Raw genomic sequence first — 27259 nt, 5'->3', positions numbered from 1 at the left:
CAGGCTGACTTGTGCCGTGATGGCTTGGGCAGATGCTGCTGCCAGTTTGGCCACTGGGGGCCTTACGGTCAGAGGCTGTCACTCTCTTATTTTTGACCCTCCACTGGCCACCAAGGTGTGCTGCCCTGCTCTGTGGAGCCTGGGGCCCACCGCCCACTTTGGGAAAAGCTACAATCAGGCGGCCGCAAATGCTTCCATTTTTCAGGAAAGCAAACAAACCAAGTACTTCCTGCAAGGAAAGCAGGGATCACTCCTCCACCCGCCCCACAGGGGAGGGTGTCTGCTGTGACACTACACCGCTACACTTCTGGTCTACCAATTTATACTGCACAGGGTCACACGAGCCTCTGCTATTTGGGAATAGAGGAAATAAAAACAGAATTAAGGTCTCAGGCTTTCTCTTCATGAGGGATCAGAAACATTTCCAAACTGGTTAAATACATTGTAATACACTCATGAAATAAAATGTAAGAAGCCCATTTAAAAAAATAAATTAGATCAATAGATGCTGATACAGAAACATGTCCAAGATAGTAGTTAGTGGATAAAGCAAGAATTGAAACTATAAGTCTAGAAGGACTTTATTTTTATTCTCTAGAAAATAGGAACCAATTGCTGCTCAGACCACTAGGTGAAAGGTTGATAGGGGACTTTATAAAGGATGTATCAAGCTGACAACACCCAGAAAACCATTACTCAATCTCAGCATCACTAAGAATGGATGCACATTGGGTGCCCTTTGATAATCCATGTATGAAATATTCTTACAAAATATTTAATCAAGCTTCTAGATAACTATTGAGTTTCCTGGAAATACAGGTGGTTTTAATAATAAAAAAAAAAAAAAGTTAAACACACCAAGAGGGATGGAATCAGCCAAATTCAGAATGTGGGACATTCTATGGAACAGATGACCCAGTTTCTTCAACAAGTAACTGGCATTTTAAAAAGGGAAGAGGTTATAGATGAAAAGACACTTAAGAGACAGATAAAGCAAATGCAAGGTGTGAAGCTTATTTCTGCTCCCGATTTGAATGAAACAATGATAAACGGACACTTTTGAGATAATTAAGAAAATACTGATTATAGCCCGGGTGTTCCATAATATCATATAACAATTGTTGATCCTATTACATGTAATACCAGTTATTGTGACTATGCATTTTTAAAGTCTTTGGTGGTGGTGGTGGTGGTGGAGGAGGTTTAGCCGCTAAGTCGTGATCAACTTGGGACCCCATAGATTAATGCCCACTAGGCTCTACTGTCCATGGGAATTCCCAGGCAAGAATACTGGAGTGGGTTGCCATTTCATTCTCCTCTGGGAGATCTTCCTGACCCAAGGATCAAACCAGCATCTCCTGCATAGGCAGGCATGGGCAAGTAGATTCTTTACCGGGGAAGCTACCAGGGAAGCCCTTAAAGTCCTTATGTGCTGTGCTTACTTGCTTAGTCATGTCTGACTCTTTTCGACCATGGACTGTAGCCCACCAGGCTCCTCTGTCCATGGGGATTCTCCAGGCGAGACTACTATAGTGGGTTGCCATGCCCTTCTCCAGGGGATCTTCCCAACCCAGCGATCAAACCCAGGTCTCCCACACTGCATGTGGATTCTTTACCCTCTGAGCCACCAAGGAAGCCCCTTAAACTCCTTATGTATATGTAAATACTTGCAAGCAAATGAATATGAGGTCTGGGATTTGCTTTTAAATACTTGGGCAAAAAAGAAAAAAGAGAAATAGGAAGAATGAGATGAATAAATGAAACAAAAAATGATAATCTTTTTATCTGTATGAGAATTATCTAGAAATGTACATAGGAAATCATTAAGCAGTTCATTTTAAAGGACTGTGGATTAAAAGGAAGGGATCGTGGTGCGAAACTTGTTTTCATTGTATATTCCTCTGTACTATTCGAATTTTTTTAATATATACATGACTTTTATAATTTTAAAAGGAAATATTTCCAAGTGTAAACCTTTAAATAATCTTATTATTTATTCATGGAGTCAACTGAATCTCCACATGCAAAGAACCACTTAAAATGGATGGAATCAGAAGAGTTCTGGAATAAAGCCAGGGCATTCCAAAGATGCTGTTTTTACATTGCTTATAGGTGTAGGCAATATTGGTTAGCATAACGAAGGACCTTGAAAAAGAATTCTCTATCTGAAAACATATCCCTCAAGTCTGGAAATTCTACTTGTGATGGGTCTCATCACAGAACTCCCTTTTCTGATCAGGGGACAAGGGTGGAGACTGAGGATTTCCTTTTACTCTAGGAAAAGCACACTTTGTAGAAGCTTATCAACATGCTTTTTCTTAAACCACTCAAGCTCTCCTCCCATCTTATTGATCGCCTCTGCTGGCCTGGGCTCCTATCCCTGATTCAGCCTCTCACTGTTTATCCTTCACCGTCATTCCCTCCACTTTGACATCTGGATCACAAAGACAGCATGTTGATAACAGATTTGAGAGGGAAGACTGAATCAGGGGCTTCCCTGGTGGCTCAGTGGTAGAGAAGCCGCCTGCCAATGCAGGAGACACAGGTTCAATCCCTGATCCAGGAAGATCCCACATGCCACAGAGCAACTAAGCCTGTGCACCACAACTATTGATCCTGTGCTCTAGGGCCCTGGAGCTGCAATTACTGAGCCCAGGAGCCTTAAGTACTGAAGCTGGCACGCCCGTGCTCTGCAACGAGGGAAGCTGCTGCAGTAAGAAGACTGCACCCTGCAGCTAGAAAGTAGCCCCAGCTCTCCACAACTAGAGAGAAGCCCACATGGCAATAAAAATGCAGCACGGCCAAAAATTAAATAAATGAATAAAACTATATATATATAAAGACTGAATCAGGCCCCTAGGTGATATCACTGTCATAAGCCAAAGGGGGGAAAATGATAATGATGTCTATTTGGGGTCATTAAGAACATCAAAGTAATAAGAAAGAGATACACAAACAGGCTGCCACTAATCCCCATCTTCAGGAAGTACTTCCCACGGTCTAAACCCTAAACTGCCTTTTACACAATTGTCTGGGAGAGGAGAGAAAAGCTGAGATGTCATACCCTGACCTGAGATTTCATGGCACATCACAGGAAGGCAATCAAAAGGCATTTCCTCACAAAAGGAACACCTCTGGCTTTGCCTGGACAACTGGCTTTGCCTCATGTGACCAACAGGCCTCCTATTTTTCCTGACACTCTCCACCCCTGCCCTAATCAGCGAGTCTACATTGCATATGGATCAGACTCCACTGCATTAAACCCTGCATATTCATATTTCATATACATTTATTTTGTTTGGGAGCCATGCTTTCTTAGGTTTAATTAATATCAAAATATACATGAAAAGTGCACAAATTAGGGTGCCCTTGGACTGACTGGGGGGAAAAGTTCAAATAGTCATAATGAAGAGAAACTAACTGCAAGATAAGCGGTCCAATAGTTACCCTACTGTGACTCCTGGACAATTGTAACTGATCACTGCAGGAAAGGAAGACAGAAGCCAACGGAACCGGAAAACACCGATCGAGCTTAAAAATTTGAATTTCCCCTGGTAATATTTGCATTCTTATTTATTAAAAATTTATATTTTGGTAAGATGCTTTCCATACATATATGATGTTGTTAACTACTTCTGAGAAAGACAGAAGTAAGGATGGACTCTATTTTGTATGCCAAAATATTTTCAAGGAACTGACAGCTGTAAATTTCACTTAGATTTAGAGTCTAAAGAAATATGACCACTTCCTCAGAATGAACCACAATATGTTTTCAAGGTAACAGGATGGAGATGTTCATAATTTTACCGAGTTTACAACTGTTCAATGAACAACTTCCCTGCAATACACCACCAGTTAGCATCACTGCAAACAAAACTAAATTCCCCCAAGAGCTACTAGAGCTGGTGCTGTGGATAGCTGCTGATGTGCTCCCTTGGAGAAAACATGTTCTCTTTATAAGCAATAATACTATTGGAATACAACAGATAATAAATGTGTATAAAATGCCTGTCTTGGAGGCTCTTGGTAGTGGCTACTGTAATGACAGTAGTGAGAGTGAACTCTTCCCTCCAAAGCAGAAAACTTACCATCAAAGCAGGTATAAATCCAAACAACTGACATCAAACAATAAACACGTAGCCCAGGGCCTAATCCAACAGGACAGATTATTCCTGGGGCCAAGAGGAAATAAAATTCAGTAGGAATCCACAGTGCTGTTCAGGTAGGTCCAGCTTGGCCTATGCAGAGTTCTGATGTCAGGCTCAGCTCAGCAGGGAAAGGAAGATGGAAAAGATGGAAAGGGAGAAGAGCAGGGTGGAGGCAGGAACGGGCTGGGGCAGAGCTGGAAGTCCTTACCGACATGTCTCAGGCACCCAACACAGGGCCAGGGACCAAGTGCAAGTAATTGCGTGTTGGACTGAAATTCAGTAGAATTTCATAATGAAATTCAGTAGAAAGGGCTGGGTCAAGATAGTATCCCAAAAAATCAAACAAGGACTGGAAATAGAAAAAAAAAGGTACAGGAATCCACCAGTAAGTCCCAGCAAAAGAGGTGTTAACTCAAGAGCACATGCTTTTCACACATTATGCCAACACACATCTTGAAAGAATGAGTAGGGAAGCCACGATGATCACACAGAGATGTTCACATACTCATAGCTCACTTGTTTCCAAAATGAACTCCCAAGCAGCTTATAATCCAAATGCATGCAGTGTGACTACCTCATTAATAAAGTACAATCAGGTATGTCCATCTATCTACAAAGGACAGGATCTGTCCAAGGCAGAGAGATCGTGCAGGAAGTTTGAGAGTGAATTCTAAGAAGCAACATATGTAATTTAAAACTTGGGGGAAAAAAAAAAGTTTTGAGTGGATAGACAAATAAAGTGAAAGAAAGTAAAAGTAAAGAATTTTAAAGCAGGGAAGAACCTTGAAGATACATCTTAACCTGTTCAGCGTGCAGAGGAGGCAATTGACTTGGGATGGATGCTTACAATCGTCCCTCTGCGCATGAGTCGCAGAGCAGTGACGACAGACAGTCTCTTCACCTGAGGTCGGTGCTCTGCCCTACTGCCTATATGTAAAAATTTCATTGGGCTAAAAAAAAAAAAAAAAAAATGGAGGGTTTTAACTGAATCATTGTAGTTCAATGTAGGTATTTTTTAACAAATGTTCATTGTCTTATAGGCTTTGAAATCAAACTTTGCCTTGCTACATCCTAGGTGGCAATCTGTAGAAAATCAAGATAATTTGCAAGTGCATAGTTTCTGCAAACAGACCTCTCCATACACACCGAAGGAGTTTAAGATGACAGGTGGCCCTGGCTGTCTGTAATCCATGCACCATCCATCTCGACTCTAGGACCACTAACCTACTACAGCATATGTATGTAGGATAAGACACCCTCCTTCGTAACAACATACAGGGATTTGGTATCTTTCCATGGAATTTATTGGGCAAGTCTTTCAAATCCTATTTCAGGGAAACACAAAACTCTGTTGATCATGGATGTCCCTGGGTCCTTCTGTTGTTACTGACATTGAGATATTGAGATAATTGATGCATATTCTAACAACTGGTAAATATTTAGTAAAACTTACAGAAAAGCCTGATATCTAGAGACAATCTAAGTTTAAGTCACTAGGGAGATATTATGGAGATGAGCGACATAGAGTTCTGAATCTTGATTAAAAAGCGAATTCCTTTTCTAAGGAAGTCCCTGTATGCGATCATCCCCAGATTACGGCTCTAATAATGATGGACCTGAGGGGAGTATCAGAAGAGGTGACCTGTCTTTCTGGACTTTCTCTGCTTTTGCAATAATGTTAATAACATCTCATAAATAGGAATGAAAACAGCAGCCAGAAAACCCTATCTATTGACCCAGGAAATAATCTTAGCTCCCAGCTGTATGAGACCAGCTTGCTTCTAAGCATATTTAAATTTTGTTCAGGAAAATAAGATGTTTTGGAAGACATTCTCTGGGAAAGGCTCCTCGTGATTTCTTTTAACCAGGAGCCTGGCATCCTGGGAATCTTGGTAGCTTTCTACAAGAAACTTTGTCTTTAAAATAAAAACTATTTATTTTGTTCTGAGCTGCAGCAGAACAGTAGCTTCAAAGAGAATTGAGTCAATGTGTGACATTTATCTTTAGAGCAAACGGACATAATCTACTGTCTACCGTGTCCCCTTTCAGAAGAGCAGTGTCGCATGTGCCGGGGCGTGGGGTCACATAAAAGAAACCTCCTACTCCAGCATCACCTCTCTTTGCAGGGGGAAAGGCTATCGAGTGATGGATTCTTTAAGGAATTAAATACACTATGACCTGGCAACAACCAAATCCTGTTCAAAAAAGAAGAATAAGGCCAGACCTAAAAGACACTTTTTTTTTTTTCATGGTTTGGACTTCCCTTGACCTAAAGAAGGTCAAAGAAACGCTAGTGTCTAAATGACTCAACACAAGGCTGGCTTTTCTAACACATCTCGCTTTGTAACTCCAGAATCAACTTTATATGCCCTTTGTGCAACATTTTGAGAAAGAGCTTCAAAATGTAAGCCCTGCTTAGAATCAGGATGGTGTGTATTTTTGTGGACTTTTGGGGGGGGAGGGGTGTGGGGGGTTATTACTTGTTTATTTAAGTCAGTGGGCAACAGAAACCCTTTCCCTGTGAGAAGTCAGTCCACCCACCTATTGTGAATCAAACTTAAGATTTCTTCCAAACATAAAAATGAAAGTAGTCATGAGAACTGTTTAGAAGCATGGGTGACTGCATCCCCGTAACGCTTCTTAGGTAAAATCGAGTCACACCCAAATCCAGCCCCCAGGTGGCTCTGAAACCAACAGTGCCAAGTGGGGAAGGGGAGAGGGGGGAAGGAGAGAGCAGCGGAGGTGGGGAACGGATGGAAAGACCCACCTTCCCTCCCACTCCTCAGATTCAAAAACTGGTGAGGGACCTAAGTAACACCAGCCAAATCATCTCTCCATGGTACAAAGATAAACAACAAAATCAGATATTCTATCAACTTCTTAATCCATAACCCTGTTAGGATCCTGGGAAGTAATAACACTCACTTTAAGTGACAAGTGCACACAGGCACCGCCTCTCCTGTTTCCAGTTCATGCAATAAGCAACAGAACCTGTCCAGCAACCTAAACATCCACCAACAGATGAATGGATAAAAAAAAGTGTGATATATACAGATACATACAACAGAATAATACTCAGCCATTAAAAAGAATGAAATAATGCCATTTGTGGCGACATGGATGGACCTAGAGATTATCATACTAAGTGAAGTTAAGTCAGAGAAAGACAAATCACATGATGTCATTTCTATGTGAAATCTAAAAAATGATACAATCAACCGATTTACAAAGCAGAAACAAATTCACAGCCAGAGAGAACAAACCTATTAACAAAGAGGAAAGGCAGGAAGGGATTAATTAGGAGTACAGAATTTATAGATAAACAACACTACATATAAAATAAACACCAAGGGTTTACTGTATAACACAAGGAACTGTATTCAACATCTTGTAAGAACCTATAATGGAAAAGAATATGAAGCTATACAACGGAAAATAATACAGTACTATAAATCAACTATAGTCTAATAAGCAGACTGTAGTAAAATTTAAAAAAAAATTTTTTTAATTTAAAAGAAACAGAACTTGAACTTAGGATGCGCCCACATGGATACACAGGGGATCATTTTAAGAGCCCTCGTGCTTTTCCTTGCAGCAATCTTTTCTCTTGTCTGAGTTCTGCAAAACGAAATGTTTCTTTTTAAACACAATACTCTGTCCGCGGAGCTACCTCTTGGAGTGTGAACAGATGCGCATGGAAAACAGGGGTCCCCGCCAATCAGCAAGAGAGGTGGCAGGGTCCCGTTTCAAGTTCTTTCCCCTCCCCTTCAACTGGAACGTGGTCATTGATCCAAATAGTAAGTGTTTCAGCAACAGAATAAATTCAGTAAGGAGAAAAGAAAAATCGATTTCTTACAGACCTCCATATTCAATCCTGCTGAGAAGCCCAGTGGGCGTGGTTTGTGCTGCGCAGTGTGCTGTGCTTAGTCGCTCAGTCACGTCTGACTCTTTGTGACCCCACGGACTGGAGCCCACCAGGCTCCTCTGTCCATGGGGATTCTCCAGGCAAGAATACTGGAGTGGGTTGCCACGCCCTCCTACGGGGGATCTTCCCAACCCAGGGATAGAACCAGGGTCTCCTGCATTGCAGGTGGATTCCCTATTGTCTGAGTCACCAGGGAAGCCTGTGGACATTTAAACCAAAACAGGGGCCCATCTTGTCCCTGGGTTGTAGATTCGACAACAAAACAGGCAAAAATAGTCTAGCCCACCCTGGAAGCTTGAGACCTCCCCTCTTCCTCACATGCATCTAGTCACCTGAATGAAAAGCTCATACTTCATAACTTGCTGGTTATAGCCATGACTCTCTAAAATGACAAAGCCATTATAGTCAGCCTTCAGGAGACAGTCTTACCAGGTCCTTCTTTCCAAGCCACCAGCAAGCTAAAGTTTATTACTCTTTTATATAAGCTTTTCCAAATAACTAATGTCCAAGTGAATGTATAGGAGAAACACCATTTAATTCAGCTATTTAAGAACCATATGAAGAATATACATAAAGTAACATTTCACTTAGACGCCCATACCTCTCTTTCTGCTGCTCCCCATAAATGAAATTTTTATAAACCAGGAATGATTAATTCCCTTATAAAAATTACTCTGGTCCCTCTGTTTGTCTCCTTGTTCCCTAATTTTAGCCATTTCTCTCTTTATCTCATCAGATGGCAGGTGAGAAGTGAGGAGAAGGGAAACTCAGCATTGATAAAATTTTAGGAGTTTATTGACATTTCAGAAACCTTGGAGCAAGCGGCCTGGATCATGTGAAGAGTCATAAAAGTTCCATATATCCATTTTCCTAGTTCTATTCTGCTGTTTACACAAGTTTTAAAGCAATTATAATGAGTACATAGAGCTTATTCAGCAATTTAAATGGAAATTTGTCATAAACGCATCAAACTGATGTTAGCTGTGATTGTTCAGTCAATTATTTGCCATTCTGAGCCCCCTCTCATCAATGTGGCTGCAAATAATCAAAAGTTGGCCAGACGCACACAATGGCAGTGTTTCTACTGATGATGACACACGTGGCCCGCTTCCTGTTCAGGTCTGGCAGGATATCCTCCAGAGACATCTGAAACTCCATACATCCCTCTCCAGGACCCTGTTTTTTACCACGGGCATAATTTAAAAACAAACCAGTACAAGAAATGATGTTTCCACTGTGAGGACCCAAGTGACTAAGTTTCTCCCTCGGATGAATAACTGTGAACGTCAAGGCTCTAGAAGATCGCAACTTCTCCTTTGAAAAGACCATCCCCATAAGAAAAACCCATGATTCACATTTTCCACATGCACATTCCTTCAGAATCTGATTGGACTGGAATAAAATAAAGAATTTCCAGGAAATGCTTTGATTACATCTGAATGACAATATTCTTTAGAGTTCTTATACAATAAGAAATTATATAAGAACAGAGTATGTAAAGGCTTATGTCCCACCAAAATTTTTAAAAAATGCTAATGTAAGGGTATACAAAAGGGGTCACATGAATTGCGAGATTGGGATTGACATGTATCACTATTGATATAAAATAGATAATTAGAACCTACTGCATGGCAGGCACATTGCTCTGTGTATGACCTAAATGGGAAGAAAATCCAAAAAAGGGGGATATATGTATACGTATAGATGATTCACTTTGCTGTACAGCAGAAAGTAATGCACCATTGTAAAGCAACTATACTCCAATAAAAAAATATATTTTAAAAAGTATATAGTGTGATAAATTAGGGCAGAATAGTCACTGATGACACAAAAGTCCATTTGTGATGGAAGCTGTAGGACAGTAAGCTCTCTCTTGTCAACTATTTCAAAAGCAGTGAGTTTTTTTTTCCCTCCTGTGCAGTGATGCCATGCACTCCATGACAAAGATACTTTGATCTTCTTCCATTAAATATATCTTGTGTGGACCTAGTCTGAACTCGGTAAGGTGAAAAAAAAATCGTTTCTATGAAAGGGAAGGAGTACTGTATGTCTCTAAGATTATTCATTACCTTTCAAAAATAAAGCTATTGGTGAAGTCTTCGTGTCATCCATACATGAAAGACCCACCCTGAGGCTGCTTACTTATTTTGTCGTTGCTTCTGCTTTTTTATTCCTGCCTCAGATCGGATGGGGAACGCACGCGAAGGAAGAAGGCAATGAATTAGACATTGCAATTGACAAGCAGAAAAAAAAAGACTTAGAGGCTGACGGAAATGAAAGCATCCATACCTGAGTTGGAGGGCTTAGACACTCTTCCCTTGGGAACTGGGAGCAACAATAATTCCAAGGACTGTGGCGGTGGTGGAGGAGGCGGCGGAGGCGGCGGCGGAGGAGGCGGGGTTACTTTCTCGTGCTTCTTCTCCGAAGGCGGTGGCGGTAGAGGGTCCTCAGGCACCAGTGACGATTTCTCAGCCAGAAGGGTCCCGGCAGCCCTCGCTGCGACCTCTTTCAGAAGGGCCGCCGAGGAGGTCATGGAAGCCAGGGAAAGGAAAGAGCTGGCCGGGGGCGGGTGTTCCTGGCCAGGAGTCAAGCTTCTCTCGCTGACTTTCTTGGATAAAGCTGCCAAGGTGGAGCTGGCAGACTGGGAGCTGAAAGGGGAGGAAAAGGACTCAAATCGCACGGTCTCCTCCGTCCTGGTCAGCGATTTGTCCTGCAGGACGGCATTGGCTGCAGCTTTCAGTTTGAGGATGGCGGAATCCGGGGACAAGCCGCAGGTGGTGGTTGAGTTTGGCAACCACTTACCTTGATTCCATAGGAAACGGTTACTTGGAGGGTATTGGTCATTCTGTTCCTGCTTCTCGGCCAGCTTCCTGGCCAGCACGCTGAGCTGCTGGGCGTGGTGGGACGGTGGGGAAAAGGAGAGATTCGAGCCCGCGTTGACCGGGGATTCCACCCTGCCGTTGGCAGTGGCCGCGGCATCCAGTTTGAGGGAGCCGGCTTCCAGCAGCCGCCTCAAGTTGCTGCTCAGGGGCTTGGTGGAGCCTGGGTGGTCCTCCTCACACAGAGAAGACACGCCGGGGGAGAGGTGATCTGGACACTGCAGTGGGTCTCGCAGGACCTCCCCGTCGAGTGCCACCAGCTCCAACGTGTGGCTGCTGGGGGTCGCGCTTCCCAAGGAGGTGTCTGGAGACGTGGACTGCTCTTGGATCCGGTCCTCCAGGCACAGCTTATAGTTCTCCTGGACTTCTCCATAGGAGGCTTCCGACGGCGTCTCCGAAGAGTTCCCATACCAGTGTTCTCCTTCACTGAGTTCTCCCTCCGCCTCGTCCTGCCTACTAACATCTGGGGGAATTAAGAAGATCCGGTTTACTCCCAAAGCAAGCAACAAGAAAGCCTGAAGACAGGCAAAAATGGAGTCGTGGACATGCTACCTCTGCCCTGCCCCCACCCCCCACAAAAAAAAACAACAACAACAACACACGAAAGACAGACACAACCTTCCAGCAGGTCAGGGGCTGGGTCAGAGCCTCTGGACCTAAGCTTGAAAGGATGCTGAATGGGCCACAGTTTAAAGCACAGCCACCTTCTACACACGTTCATCCTTTTCTAATTATTTCAAATCAAGGGAAATGGAAGAGGAGGAATGAGGAAAATGGAGCTGGTAAAGAAGAAACTGGATGCAGAAACTGCTTTTCAGTGAATGGGGGAAATGGGGAGAAGCTTGTGCCCAGGTAAAAAGTGAGCATGAGATCTTCAAGATCGTGTGGGAATGAAAGTGACAGCCAGACATAGGGGGAAACTGGATGATGAGACCCAAGGCGGTAGGAAACTGCCTCTCGCTTTCTAACTCCACCTCAGGCCAGTCACTTAGCTGGCTTGATAGAACATGCAATTCATTTTTTTTTTAACTGATCAAAATATGTAAATAAAAACTTGCTTATTAGATATTCTACCAATTTCACAGAGTTGTTCTGAAGCTTCCATCATAATAAACATGCGACCATGTTTTGAAAAAACAGTAGAGTACTATACAAAAATGAGATCTCACTACCAAACACTATTCACATTCCTGGTTTCTTAAAGGGACAATCTCTCCCTGACTTCTTAAAGGGACAGTGCAAACTGCTTGTCTGAGATCCCAACCCTCAACTTGCCAGCCCTCTCAACATAGGCAGTGATGAGTCACTTGTTCCCTCACTGCACCGAGAGTCCCCTTTCCTTATTTTCTATCCATGAGTTTATCTGTCCACCCTCACTGCTCTCACTGGACCCCGGCACCAGTCAGCTGGGACTCGTAGCCTTTCCAGGAGCACAAGTGGGCTCTGCCACTTCTCTGCCTTTGCACAAAATATTCCTTCAACCTGCGATGTCTTCCCCCAGAAGGCCTGACTGTCCAATTCTGCCCATCCTTCAACCCCCAGGTCAAAGGATTCCTCCTCGTTATTCTCCCTAGAACTCAATGTCAGAATTAATTTCTCTTTCTCATTCATTCACTCATTTATTCAACAGCTAAGGAGGGAGTGGCCTGCCACATGGCAGGCATTCAAGACTGAACAATGTTGAACAAAATGAAGATCCTGCCTTCTTAGAGCTTACATTCCGGTGAGGAAAACAGATGTTAAACAAAATGAATAAATGAGTAAATCCTAGAGAAAACCAGAGAGTGGTAAGTGTAATGGAGAAACATACAGAGCAGGACACAGAGGATGGGGGTAATGGGTAGGAGATAAGTTGTCATGTTCAACAGTCACACTTAGGGTGAGGCTTCACTGAGGTGGTGACATCTGTGCAAAGACTTGAAAGACATCAGCAGTCGGTCATGCAGCCATCTCTGAGGGAGGGGGCCCAGGCAGAGGAGGGTCTGATATAAATGCCCTGATGTGAGAACTTGCCTGGTACATGCATGGACCATCAAGGAAGCCAGTGAGTGTCAGAGCAGAAGGAAAGTCAGAGAAATAACGAGAAAGAGAGAGATTTAAAGGAGGGAGGCCGAGCCTATCAGAAGGATGCTGTAAACTACCGAATGATTTTCTCATCTTTTGCAATTGGAGTGACTGGGAACCACTGGAGGGGCAGCGGCGGGGCAGTGACATGACATGACTTATGTTTTCCAAGGTCTGTTCTGGCTGCCTGTGGAAAAGAGAATGCAGGTGCAAGGTGGGAACAGGGAGGCCGATCGCGGGGAGAAGCAGGCAGGTTCTGTACGTATTTTGAATGCAGACCCAACATTCCCATTTTCAAAATATTGAGTCTACTATGGACTTATCTTCTAAAAAATTAAGTGACAGGGTTCCTGAAAGGTAGGGATGGTGGCTTACTATGTACAGATTCCACATATGCCTTCACAATGCCTGGTCCCTAGAGAGTTCAATGATGCTTTAGGGATGGAGCCAAAATTCCCCACTGTGCCAAGTTTTGCTACATATATCGTGCTGTTTCTTTCCTGAATAGAAATAGCTGGAAATAGTAATGCCCAAACTACAAGCTAATACATCGATCTTCCCATGCTCTTTAGAGAAGAAATGTCACAAATGACAAATTCTCTTTCACTAAGTTACAGTTCTGCAACTCCTTCCTGAGATTCCTTATTAAGTTATCACGAAAATATAAAATATCAAATGGGATTTGCTGGAGAAAAGCAGGCAAAATTGAGTTTTCTCTGTTAAAAACAGTCTGGCTCCTGGTGATTTGCCACATTTCCTTCTTCCCATCTGATTTCGACATTTGTCATCTTTCCTGAAACCGGCGGGACCCAGAACCACTCATCTCACCAATGGCTTCTCGAAGAGATGCTCTTTACCAACCACCAAGCAGCCAACATCAATTTCAACAACAGGGTTGATTTTATGTTCCTTTTTGTAAATTATGCTTTTGTCAAACTAGAGTAGCTCTCCATAGTCAAGATTGATGTAGAACCTTGCGTGCATGCTAAGTCGCTTCAGTCGTGTCCAAAGGCCCACCAGGCCCTTTGGCCATGGGATACTCCAGGCAAGAATACTGGAGTGGGTTGTCATTCCTTGCAGTCTGGAGCAATTAACAAGGTACATAAAATCAGGGTTTTGAGAACCACAAAGAATCACAACCACATCCATGTACAGTCTTGTCATTTTACTGAGACTATTAAATATTCTTAAGGTTACGGTGGATCTAAGGCACACACAGAGCTAACTTACTGCTAACACTGGAACCCAAAGCCCAAATCTCTTAACATCTGGCCCAATGATCCTTTTCAAAGCCCCTGCCAGATGCCCTCTGAGCAGCATCTTCTAGAAAATCTGAGCAGCTGTCCTTCCACCCTCTGGAAAGAGAAATCAGCAAGTGAATTCTCATTGATAAAGATATCATTCACTCTTATTTTCAGATAAACCAGTAAGAGCTAAGTACCTGTTATTTTTATAATTTCTCCATTCCCTCTCTGCCTCTTCTTTGTTGCTGTTCTCAAAAATGGATTCAAGTGCCTAAAAAATTTGGCACATCTTCTGGCAAAGCCCCAAAGGCAAAGTTTAATTTCCTGCCCACTCCAGATGTGAGAAGAAAATTCACCCCCTCCAGACGTGCTGAAGTTGGTGAGTGGGTCAAAACCTAAAGAAGTTGTCAATTCAGGCTCTAAGCCCATCAAACAGTGATAAGGAGATCCAAATGTTCCAGAGTGATACAAACAGCTGATAACTACGTTTAAAGCAACCTCCTCAACCTCACCAAAACACAAGCCCAGAACATGCAAACAAAGCATTTCTTAAACAGACCAATTTAAGTCCTCTAAAATACCCAGATATTCTTAACCATCTACTGCTCTGTGCTTTGTAGATACACTCACTGAGATACATACACTCTTTTTGTACTGCAAGAAAACTCAAATACCTTAAGAGTACTTTTTAAACTCATTTTGTTGTTGTTGTTTAGACGCTAAGCCATGTCCAACTCTTTAGAGACCCCATAGACTGTAGCCCACCAGGCCTCTCTCTGTCCATGAGATTTCCCAGGCAAGAATACTGGAGTGGGTTGCTATTTCCTTCTCCGTGGGAATCTTCCAGATTCAGGGATGGAACTTGGGTCTCTTGCATTGGCAGGTGGATTCTTTACCACTGAGCCACCAGGGAAGCCCTTTTAAATTCATAATATTCCATTAATCGCTTTTCTGAAGATGCTGCTACTGCAATCATGGTTATTTAAATAATAAACCAGCAAATAATCGTAGTGCATGGCCTCGAAGGAGTCAGACCAGAAACCCGAGGAGAAACATCTCTGAAACTATTGTGTTATCACCTGAGGTCAAGTAAATGCTGGGGTATGCACTCAGAGAAATGAACACAAGAGAAGCTGGGACCCACAGAGGGTGAGAGAAAAACCCTGAAAGTCTCCAACAAATGTGCTTTCACTTCATAAAAGAGCAGCAACAAGGATTTTCTCCCACGCATAAATTAATTTGGTTTCCCTTCTGCTGGGCTGCTGTTTATTTTCACATTCCGTTTCATCCAAGAGGTGTTCCTTGGTCCAGTTTTGGGGAGCTCCCCTTCAGCAAGGTCTGTGGGCCACCTCTGCCCCCAGCACCTTTCAGGCTGCAGGATGAGAAAGGCTTCTGTCACTGGGATGCTCAAATAGCATTCCCTCCATCTAAGGAATTAATTTGTTGGACATCGCAAACTTTAGAACAAACGAGGCTTGTCTTTTGACCTTCTTTCACAATTTGAGAACTCACCCCCATCCCCAGCCCCTTCACCCATCCCCACCCTTCTCCCTCCCAGAGCTGTGAGACTCCCGGAAATGCTGTCTGCGCATCCAGCATCCACCATGGATTTCACAGTTTTTCTAACTAAGTCTCCAGGGGAAGCCTCTGAATGGCCAATGTAAATAACTCCCTTCTAGATGCATTATTTTTAACCTCTAGAATAGGAAGCTATTTCCATTGCTAATTTTACCGCAACCTATGTCTCTGACAACCAGGTTCACACTCATTCCTGTCAATTTTACACAACAGTCTGTTTCCGTGTTTTTCCCTTTAAATCAGAAACTCAGAAAGAATTAAGAATAGAAGCAGCGCAATTACAGAATGAAAACACGCTGAATATATTTTGTTTCCATGTGGCAAATATTTCTCCTTTGGGGAAAACAAAACAAAATTTCACTACCTAACACATTTATTTACAATTCAGTTCTCAAGCAGAGAAACTGAGTAATTTGAGATCTACCACTCTTGCTGCATTTTTTTTCCAGCTCACTTCATTTTTGGTTTGACAGTTTTAATCAGGTGCATTTAATTGGACCGATACTCAACTCAAAAGGTCCTTGTTCAGAAAGATCAGGAGGAGAGAGAGAAAAAAATATAAGAAGGCACCTATTAATTTTCATGCCTTTTGGCTGAGGTTAAAGCTAGTAGAGACGGAAGCCGAAAAGCCTCAGTTCTTAATCTACCCACAAACCATTGCCACCAGTCAATACACACGAATCTCATCGGCAGTTATTGAAGAGCATCAGGATTAGGTTCTTAGGACTCACCTGGATGGAGCTGACTCATGGTCAGTCCTCTGGCAGCCAACACCCTCTTCTTGTGACCACATGTGTATTCACCTGATCCCTAACTTTCCGGTTTATTTGCATCTAAAAATATTGCATGTTTTCCATTTCCACCTAATATGCATCCATAGCTAAACAGGCCACTATCAGTATTATCAGTTATACCAGGAATATCCACCTTAAAACATACAATAGATTTTTCCTTGCAATTGTACACGAAAGCAGTTTGTAAAGTTTACACAACAGTGTACAAAAGCTATTAGTAAAACCAATGCTGATAATGGATTTAATTCAACATTTACTGAGCATTTACTATTAACATATTCAGGGAACTGCTCTCTGCAACAGAGAGCCTCAGAGACAGTAACAACGTCTAGGCCAACAGTTTATAATTAACAGGGGAGCAAGAATTGCACAAGCCTATGAAGCACACAGAGTCCTGTGTGCCTAAGAGAGCAAATCATTCATTCCAATCATGCAGGTGGCTTTGGAAATGGACCGTGGAGGACGCAGAAGATTTCAATAGATGACACTGGAAATTCACTTATAAGAGGGCTCCCTCCTCTGCAAACTATCAAACAGGAAATAGCCCAGTTGTGGAGTAAGCTAATATTCTGGTGACCTTGTTAGATAGATTCACTTAAAGAAAATGTTTTCAGATTCTCCACTCTTCACATTTTAAAAACACCCCATCTATTGACTGGTTAAGGGCAGATTGACCAACTACGTTACTCAACTCATTCCTTTTGAAATCAAAAAACCATTAGGTTATACATGCCTGAAGTAGGACAATGAGGCAAGCACTGACCAAAGCAGGGGTAGTTGGGCTCCTGTGGTTGTCAGTGACGAGGACCGCATGCGTGAACGTTCTCGGGTCACGTTCTCAGTCCCTCTATCAAACATGGAAAGGGATGCATGTCGCTAGCGCCAGAGAGGGTGTCCAAAGCACCATCAGGGCTCCCTCTCATTTGTGTCTAGTCTCTTCTGGGAGGTTAGCCTCCTCTCAGGTCACCTTTGCTGTGCTGTGCTTAGTCACTCAGTCATGTCGGACTCTGTGACCCCGTGGACTGCAGCCATCCAGGCCCCTCCGTCTATGCGGATTCTCCAGGGAAGAGTACTGGAGTGGGTTGTCATGCCCTCCTCCAGGCCAGCTTTCCCAGGGGGCAAAAAACCTGGCGCACAGGTTCTGGAGTCCACGCTCAATGACGTATGTATCACAGGAGAAAGGTCTTTCCCCCTCTGATTGGCTGCTGGAGGTCATGTGCCACTCCCTGGACCTATCGCTGAAGCCAAGGGGCAGGCTCTACAACTGGCTACACGTGGGTCACAGAAGAAAAGGGAAGAGGCACCCGGAAGACAAAAGCAGTGACCTCAGTAATGCTTAATGAAGGTTTAGCGTGCTGCGCATCAGGTTGTTCTGAACCGATTTTATGATCCTGAGCATAAAACATATCCTCATTTAGGCTGGTTTACTTGCCAATTTTTCGATCGTCCTTTTGTAGCCTGAAAGCCTCAGCACATCCCTCACACTGGTTCTGCCCTCAGTGAAGGCACCTCTCAGAGCTCCAGGCCTCCAAGTCCACAGTCTAAATGACACGCCCGCAATCGGCTCCGCAGGACCAAGCCGCAGAGACCACGGTTATTGAACCTGATGCCCAGGGGCACCCATCCCTTATCAGCATGGCCAGGAAGAAAATGTAAGAACTGCTAGTTATTTCAAACTGCCAGAGTGGAGAAGACAGCCAGATCCCTGTCACCAGTCCAGCTGGGGAAAAGGTGCCATGAGGGCAGTGGGAAATGAGTGGAAGTCTGGAGAGGATAAGAGTCTGCAGACTGAGATAGCAGGGCTGCCTCCTGGGTCAAGATGACCATTTTGCACACAGCAGTGTTTGCAGATTACTGTTGAAAGTGTCCACGAAGAAAACAAAGGTAACACACATTAACACATTGCTCCTCCTCTTCAAAGAGAGTTCCCAACAGTATCTAAGCCAGTTTCAATATTCTCACAGAAAGTTGCCAGGTCCTCCAGGAACCCAGGAACAACACAAGCTCCCCCATCAAACTGCCCATCTCCACACGAATGGCAACTCCTCCACCCCTACAATTGCTTGGACCAAAATGCCACGGCCAGTCTCCACTAGCTTCTTTCTCTCACACCCCTCATCTAATTAATTTGTGGATTCTGTTGGTTCTGCTTTCAACATACATTCCAAATCTTGCCACTTTTCAACATTTCCACCACTCCCACCCTCATATACTGCACTGTACCCCTGGCCTAGACTATGGCAGTAGCCTTTTGACTGGTTGACTTACCTCCAATTCTTGCCCCCTCCCCCCTATATTCTTAACCAGTAGCCAGAGTAAGCTTTTAAAAATATTATGTCCAATTCCACTGTGCGTGCTAAGTCACTTCGGTCATATCTGACTCTTTGCAACCCTATGGACCATAGCCCACCAGGCTCCTCTGTCCATGGGATTCTCCAGGCAAGAAAACTGGAGTGGGTTGGGTTGCTGTGCCCTCCTCCGTGGGAGATCTTCCTGACCCAGAGATTGGATTCTTTACTGTTAGCACCACCTGGGAAGGCCCTAATTCCACTGCTTCATCCCTAAAGCCTCCACGATGGCTTCTCAGGCTTCTCAGAATAAAATCCAAAACTTTTACCTTGACCTAAAGGCCCTACGTAATCTGCATCCCTCTGACCCCATCTCCTACCTCAGGGCCTTTGCACTGGCTATTCCCTTTGCCTGAAATCTTTCTCCCCGCAAAGAGCAACATGACTGATTTCCTTACTTCCTGAGGTCTCCCCTCAAATATGATTGTTTATTAGAGTAGAAGCCCCCTGAGAGAGACGATTTTGTTCTGCTTGCCGCTGTATCCTCAATATTTAGAATGGTACTCTAATCAGGTGCTCATATATTTGTCTAATCAGGTGCTCATATATTTGTCACATGTATGAATAAGAAAGAAAAAATGGGCTTAACAATCAGAATGGTGGCCCTTGTCAGTACTGGAAATGAGAACGGTATTCAAAATTACAAATGACAATTCTATTTTTCTCATGTGATCAAACACAGAACAGGGAAAAGAGCCTGCTTTGCAAACGTTTCCACCAGAACCTCCTTGCTGGCCAACAAAAGACAACAGCAGTCTAGGGGAATGAGTAACTGAAGCTGAAGCCCTCTAGGAAGTCTCAAATATCTTTGAGTTTTAGCTTAACATTTCAAGTGAATTCTGCACTCTATACTATAGATGAGCTTGTCCTTACTTAACAATACAGGGGCGTTTCTCACAAACCATCCAAGAACATTATTCTCCTGGAAAGTGCACCATGTCTCTCTGGATACCCATCTTCTTTGGAGAAACATGTTCCCTAACGAGAGGAACGAGAATGTATGAAAAGCATGTAGTACAATGTCAAGAGCTCAGTAAGGAGTGGCTGGCATTGTTACTATCATCAGAAAACAGACAGCACGCAGCCTAGTGCCCCATCTTCAGAGAGCAAAGCGAATGCCCAGAGGGTACTTGCCAGGCTGATCCAATGGATCTGGGGGATATTGAAAACTACAGCTCTATTTGTTGAAGCTGAATTTTGCTATAGGAATTATTTAAAGAAGAAAAGCCTTGGAGAGCTAGTTCCTATGTCTAGCTTCTAGGCAGAGGCTTAGAGAGGGCTGGTGATCTTTGAGCTCAGATGACCCAATACAGAGGTCAATGCTTCAACTACTACATCACTAAGTGATCATCAATGAGTAAATGAATGAGTGAATCCTAGAAAGAGGCCTGGAACATGACAGGTTTCCAACAAACATTTGCTGAATAAGCGAACAATCATCTATAAAGCATCAGAAATACACCTGGTTCTATATTTGGTGTTTAAATAATCACCAGCAAATTTGATCCTCACAATAATTTTAGGCGGGAGACTGTACTCCTTTCAATTTACAGACCAGGAAACCAAGGTTACAAAAGGCTTACTTAATATTCACACTTAATGACAAAGTAAGGTTTAAACTCAAACCTTTAGAATATGAAAAACTTGACAAAAAAGTAATATTTCAGGTCAAAAAAGTAATATTTCAGGTAACCAAAAAGTACCAAAGTACTTTCACACAGTTGAGATTTAAAAATGCATACATACTCCAACATGATGTGTGAAACATGATTTTATGTTTGTAACATGATTATTATTTTCTGAGAAGTGTCTCAGAAACTACTGAGCCTTTGCAGCGGCTTGCCCCCATATCAAATAGCTCCAAGCAATGGTATTTTAAGTCATTATTCCTATTTTCACAGTTCTTACGAATTCTTTCTCTATTATGCCTATGCAGAGCACTTTCCTTCTAAATTTGAGGCTTTTTGTCAGCCATAACTGAAACAACAATCAGCAGGCTTATTAAAATTCTGTGCAAACTAAGGGTGAGAGCCGAGTGTTGTAGGTCGAATTGTTGTTGTTGTTTAGTCACTAAGTCACGTGGGAATCTTTTGGGACCCCATGGCCTGTAGCCCACCAGGCTCCTCCATCCATGGGATTCTGCAGGCAAGAATACTGGAATGTGTTTCCGTTTCTTTCTTCAGGGGATCTTCCCGACCCAGGGAATGAACACACAGCTCCAGCACTGACAGGTGGATTCTTTAGCACTGAGCCACCTGGGAAGCCCCATAGGCGGAACTGCATCCCCCATAAAGATGCTAATGTCCAATTCACAATACCCATGAAAGTGACTGATTTTGGAAATAGGATCTTTGTAGGTGATCAAGTTGAGATGAGGTCATTAGGGTGGGCCCTAACCCAATATGACTGGTGCCCTAATAAAAAGGGGAGATTTGCACACTGACAGACAAGCCATGTGAAGACCATAGGTGTACAGCCACAGGTCAAGGAGCTACCAGAAGCTGGGAGAGAGGCCCACAACACACCCTTTCTTAGCCTCTTTGGAAGAAGCATGGAGCTGCCACCACCTTCACCTTGATCTTGAACTTTTGGCCTCCAGAACAGTGAGACAATACATTTCTTTTTTGACCTTCTTTTGAATCATGGGAATACAGTATCTATTTGCTTTGTGTCAAAAAAGACCCAGATGCTGGGAAAAATTGAAGGCAGGAGGAGAAGAGGACAACAGAGGATGAGATGGTTGGATGGCATCACTGACTCGATGGACATGAGTTTGAGCAAGCTCTGGGAGTTGGTGATAGACAGGGAAGCCTGGCATGCTGCAGTCCACGGGGTCACAAAGAGTTGGACACGACTGAGCAGCTGGACTGACTGACAGTACATATACTTGTTACATGATCTTACTGATTAAGAATAACTACAAAAATTTTTCCCGTCATTGAAGCCGTTCAATTGGTAGTACTTTGTAACGGCAGCTCTAGAAAATGAATGAATATATTTAAGTTGGAAGGAAGAAGGCCTGAAATGCCTGAGACTTTTTTCTGGGGTTTCACCTCTGAATTCTAAACTGAAGACTCGGTTGGTACTGTAGTTTTTTATAAGCTAGGTTTATTGTACAGAACCAGCCCCCCCACCACTCAGTGTGAAGTCCCCTGAGGCTAGAGACTATAAACAGACCAAAAAGCTATTTTTGACTCTCTCTAAACTTTAGCCAAATTTCTGTCAAATGAGAGATTTTGAGAAAGGCATTAATCAAGAGAAGTCTTCTATTACTACAGTAACTTAGAAATCTCCAAATAAATATATGTGTGTGTATATATATGTGGACTTCCCAGGCGGCACTATTGGTAAAGAACCCACCTGCCGATGTGCCAATGCAGGAGACATAAGAGATTCGAGTTCATTCCCTGGGTTGGGAAGATCCCCTGGAGAGAGCATGGCAACCCACTCCAGTAATATTGCCTGGAGAATCCCATGGACAGAGGAGCCTGACGGGCTACAGTCCGTGGTGTCGCAGAGTCGGACATGACTGAAGTGACTTAGCTCGCATACACATATATATGTATGTGTACTCATCACCACATATGTTGTGGCCAATTAATAAGAAAGGGATAGTTGCAAATGATAGCATGAATTCACTGCCCAATCGAGAGACCAAAATAGTTCTGGTTAGCCCACGGATTGATTCCTTGCTGCTTCACCCTTTCAGGCACCTCCATGTTACAAAAAGCATATAGAATCTGTCCCCTCAAGCAATCAGAAGTAAATTTACCATGGCTACCATGGCATTATCAGAAAAATTGTCTGCTAAGGCTGATAAATCGGTCGATTATCTGCTTCCTTGACTTTTATTTCCTCTTGTATAAATGTTTTCATCCCAACATTACCAATACCTGTTCTAAGATGAGCGATAAATTATCAAACTGCTGAAATCACCAGGAAATTATTAATAGATCAAGAAAGAACTTAACAACAACAACAAAAAGCCGTAATAACATAATAATGCACTCAGCAGTCTAAGAACAACCCTCTATGGAAAGAAAAATGGCTACTTAGTAGAATCTTAGCTTATACATAAAATGGTACATTTCTTTCTGGATACATTTACCAAGTGTTGACAGCACCCACCTTGGAATGAAACATATCACGGTCATAATCGTTCTGCCTGCCAACAGAAAGGTTCACACAGTAAGTCCTTTATTGACTAAAAATACACCTATATCCAGAAGGAAAAGAACCTTAGGGGATAAGAGAATTTAGCAAGGGAGAGGAAATTGCTTTTTATTTAGTGATTAAATGCATATAAAACAAAAGCTGCAGAGGAAGCCGCGCCCAACCCCCTACATGCTCGCAGAAGTCGATGGTGCTGCGGTGTGAGAATATTTCTTTGGGTTATGCACAAGAATCCATGACACCAAAGAACACCACTTACAAGCACAACCCTAATTCAAAGTCAACGTTCAACACTGATTTAGGTCAACGATTTTAACCTTTACTCGGACCAGGCTTTGTGCCAGAGCTGCTTTCTAGTGGTCAAATGTTCACGTATTTGCTGTCTCCTTTCTCTGCTCACCTTCTGGCACATACAAACAAAGTCAATGATAGCAGGCCAAAAGACAGTGGATACAACAAAAACCACACGAAACCAGCAAGCAAGGGCAATTCCAAGGGCCACAGCACCCTGGAGTCAGATCAACAGCCCCTGAACAACTTGGAGTCCATTGGTTTTGTCCACTTCATTCTCTTTTCAGAATTTCAGGGGGGACTTCCCTGGTGGTCCAAAGGTGAAGAGTTCACCCGCCAGAGCAGAGGGTTCGATCCCTGGTCTGGGAAGATCCCACATGCCACGGAGCAACTAAGCCCATTCGCCACAACTATTGAGCCTGAGCTCTGCAACGAGAGAAGCCACTGCCACTGCAATGAGAAGCTCGTGCCCCGCGACTAGAGAGTAGCCCCTGCTCGATGCAACTAGAGAAAGCCTGCACGAAGCAACGAAGACCTAGCACAGCCCAAAAAAAGTTCATTAAAACTGGATCCTATTGTATATACAGTTTTGGAATCTTCTCTTTTACCTAGTAATATGTTTAGCACTTCTTTCCAAGTCAGTCAACAAAAATAAATTAATATTAATTTAAAAAGAAGGCAATGGACATGCCTTATATCTCTAATCAACTTTGATTACACTAACCAGTTCCTTGTTCTTAATTCTGTCCCAAGAAGTTGCTGACCTTTGGAGGTTCACTGACAATGAAGACCCAGCACAGCCAAAAAAAAAAAAAAAGAATTTCAGGGATGATCTCCTCTCTTCCTGGGCTTTCTTCAGGCATGCCCACTTGGGGTTTCACTAAGAAAGCTTTGCTAAGTCTTTCACCTGAAAGAAACCTGGGGCTGTTTTCTTGTTCTCCGTCTCCAGGAGCAGTGCTCCAGAGGAGAAAACATTCATTCCACTTCCCAACAAAGCTGGATCCTTCTGGAAACACATTAAGTAGTAAGGCTGAGGTCAGGGAACATGTCTACTGTTGCTGCAGATGAAGGTTCAACCCCAAGGTAAATGTTCAACAACAAAAAAATCCCTCTGTCATGCAGATGTCTGGCTCCAAAGTGACCCTGGCCATTTCCCGGGAGTGACCTCTCACACTATTCGTATGTCAGTTCCTCCTGTTAACCTTTTGGGAGTCTGTAAAATGCCCTACTTCTCTATTTGAATAACCACGCCACTTCTTTTTCATCTTATAGGTCCTATAACTCTCTGCAGCCCTCTAGCTGCAATATTCTCCCACATGTTATAAGAACTTAGCTACCCAGCTGATCCTCCAACAACTAGTATTTGAAAAGGAGGATGAAAAACTGTGGGGCTTCCCCAGTGGCTCAGACAGTAAAGAATCTGCCTGCAATGCAGGACACCCGGGTCAGATCCCTGGGTTGGGAAGATCCCCTGGAGGAGGGCATGGTAACCCACTCCAGTACTCTTGACTGGAGAATCCCATGGGCAGAGGAGCCTATCGGGCTACAGTCCATAAGGTCCCAAAGAACCGGACACAATTGAGCAACTAACACACTTTCACTTTTCATGAAAAGCTATAGGGCCATTTAAAGCTTTCATTGGAAAAGCTTTTTGATATAAATATTCTCAACTGCTCAGGCTTTGTTTTCAATCTACATGGTTTGAAGCTACTTAGAGAAAGTCAAATTCTTTTGGTATTTCCACACTAACGTCAACAGTAGTGAATCCTGTAAAGCAGGGTCGGCAGTCTTTTTCTGTGAACAGTCAGGCAGTAAATATTTTAGGCTTCGTGGTGCACATACGTTCTCTGTCCCGTGTTCTTTGTTGCGGCTGTTACCATTGCTTATTTTTTAAAAACAAATGCTTTAAAATACAAAATCCATTCTCAGCTCAAGGGGCTGCAAAGAAACAGGCCATAGTTTGCTGACCCGTGTTCTAAAGAATAGATATTTTTTTTTTTATCATCAAAGCAGAATGGCATTTAAAACAATATTGGAAATTTGGAGAGATGGCCACAAGTTTCATCACCATCTTCTTAATCTAGCCATATCTGTGAGTCACTAAGCACCTTGGTGCCTCAGTTTCTTCATCTGTAAGAGGGATTAGAGTAGATCCGTGATTTATAAACCACACTCTCAAAAAACCCTAGGTCTCCAGGGAAGGGCTTGGTTTTGTGGATCCATTTACCTCCCACCTTAGCACAGCTAACCTGCAGCCCTGCTTTTTCCTTGTCTATACAGAGGCACTCTCTTTAAAGACAGCAGTTCCACTAATTTTTTAAAAAAATATGTATTCATTTATCTGTTTGGCTGAGCAGGGGGTCTTAGCTGAGCACTCAGGATCTTTGATCTTTGTTGCGGCATTCGGGATCTTTAATCATGACAGGAAAAGCCTTAATTGCAGCATGTGGGATCTAGTTCCCTGACTTGGGATGGAACCTGGGCCCCCTGAACTGGGAGCTTGGAGTCTTAGCCACTGGAACAGCAGGGAAGTCCTTTGAGTTTAAAAAACACTGTATTAGATGATCTCAGGGATCACCCTAGTGCTCATCCTCCATGAATCCATTATGGGATAATCGGTCCTTTTCCAATCGTACTGGGAAGTGTCAGATAGAGAGGAAATGATTTAAAATCCTATGCTGAAGTTAAAAACAAGAGATCTTATTCTAAGAGGCCACATGTGCTTACTTAGATTTGTGGAAATCCACCAGATAGCCATATCATATGCGTGCAAACCCCACGCACACTGATGAAGAGTTCACACTGGCATCTCTCTGCTTAGGGCTCTGGAAAAGGAGGATGGTTTAGCGCTGGACAGGGCAGTGAGCTCAGATCCAGAGACCCAGCTTCCAGGCTGAATTTGGTACTTCAGATTCCCACTATAATTCCTGGTGTTTATTTAACAAAAAACTGGAGAGTCTACTAAATACCAAACCTTTGACTGGGTGTTAGGACCACAGAGATGAACCAGACAGATGTGAACACTCTGCCCCCCATTACTCAGATCCCTCATCTGTAAAGTGGAACAATAACACCTGCTCCCTCTTGCCGGCCCTGGGCTCCTGCAGAAATGGCGAAGTTTGTGTCAGCTGCCAAGCACAGACAACATTAAACTAGAAAACTACAGGTTCTCCTTCTCTTAAGTATATAATGTATATGCAACTTCAAGAGTTTACCCAACTGATGGGACTCCCCTGGTGGCTCAGTGGTTAAGAACCCACCTTCCCATCCAGGAGACGCGGGATCCATCTCTGGTCAGGGAACTAAGACTCTACATGCTGAAGGGCAACAAATCCCATGCCGCAACTAGAGAAAGCCCTTGTACCTTGCAATGAAGAGCCCAAGCAGTCAAAAAAATTAAAATTAAAAAATAAAAAAGAATTTACCCAGTTGATAAAATGAGGCCACAACATGTTTTGCCTAACCAAAAAACCACAGCATTTCTAGAACATGAAGCAGCATGGCAAAACAGAAAGGGCACAAGCCTTGGCACCAGAAAGTCTCATTTAAATCACACCCAGCCTCCTACTAGACCCTCCCTATATCTACAGGCCCACGGTTTCATTTGCAGAACAGGATATTAACGCCTGCAATTTCACAGGGTCACTGTCAAGGTAAATCAGAATTATACGAGTAAAGCATGTAGCATAGTGTTAGCACAGAATGAATATAGTTTCTCTTTTCCCTCCCTCCCAGGCACCCAGAAATCTCAGATGAGGGAGCACTGTATTTTAAATAGTAGCGCTTACCTCCCAATTGCTGCTGTTGCTACCCAG

At 43.3% G+C, this 27259-nt stretch overlaps 1 protein-coding gene across 7 annotated transcripts in view; it reads right to left on the bottom strand.

Annotated features, from left to right (window-relative positions):
* The window catches only part of ZNF827 (zinc finger protein 827), a 193467-nt gene that overhangs the window by 145270 nt on the left and 20938 nt on the right, over positions 1-27259 (bottom strand). For 6 of the 7 annotated variants that reach the window (XM_015475366.3, XM_059876244.1, XM_059876239.1 and 3 more), the window contains exon 2: positions 10363-11415. In XM_015475366.3, the coding sequence (XP_015330852.2) occupies positions 10363-11415 (1053 nt within the window). Of the gene's footprint in view, positions 1-10362; positions 11416-27259 lie in introns of those variants that run through there. The other variant, XM_015475367.3, reaches the window with a different exon arrangement.

Source organism: Bos taurus, chromosome 17 (genome assembly GCF_002263795.3).
Source record: "Bos taurus isolate L1 Dominette 01449 registration number 42190680 breed Hereford chromosome 17, ARS-UCD2.0, whole genome shotgun sequence".
Taxonomy (NCBI): Eukaryota; Metazoa; Chordata; class Mammalia; order Artiodactyla; family Bovidae; genus Bos; species Bos taurus.
Note: the sequence above shows the minus strand (reverse complement) of the source record. Positions and strands in the feature narration are given on the sequence as shown.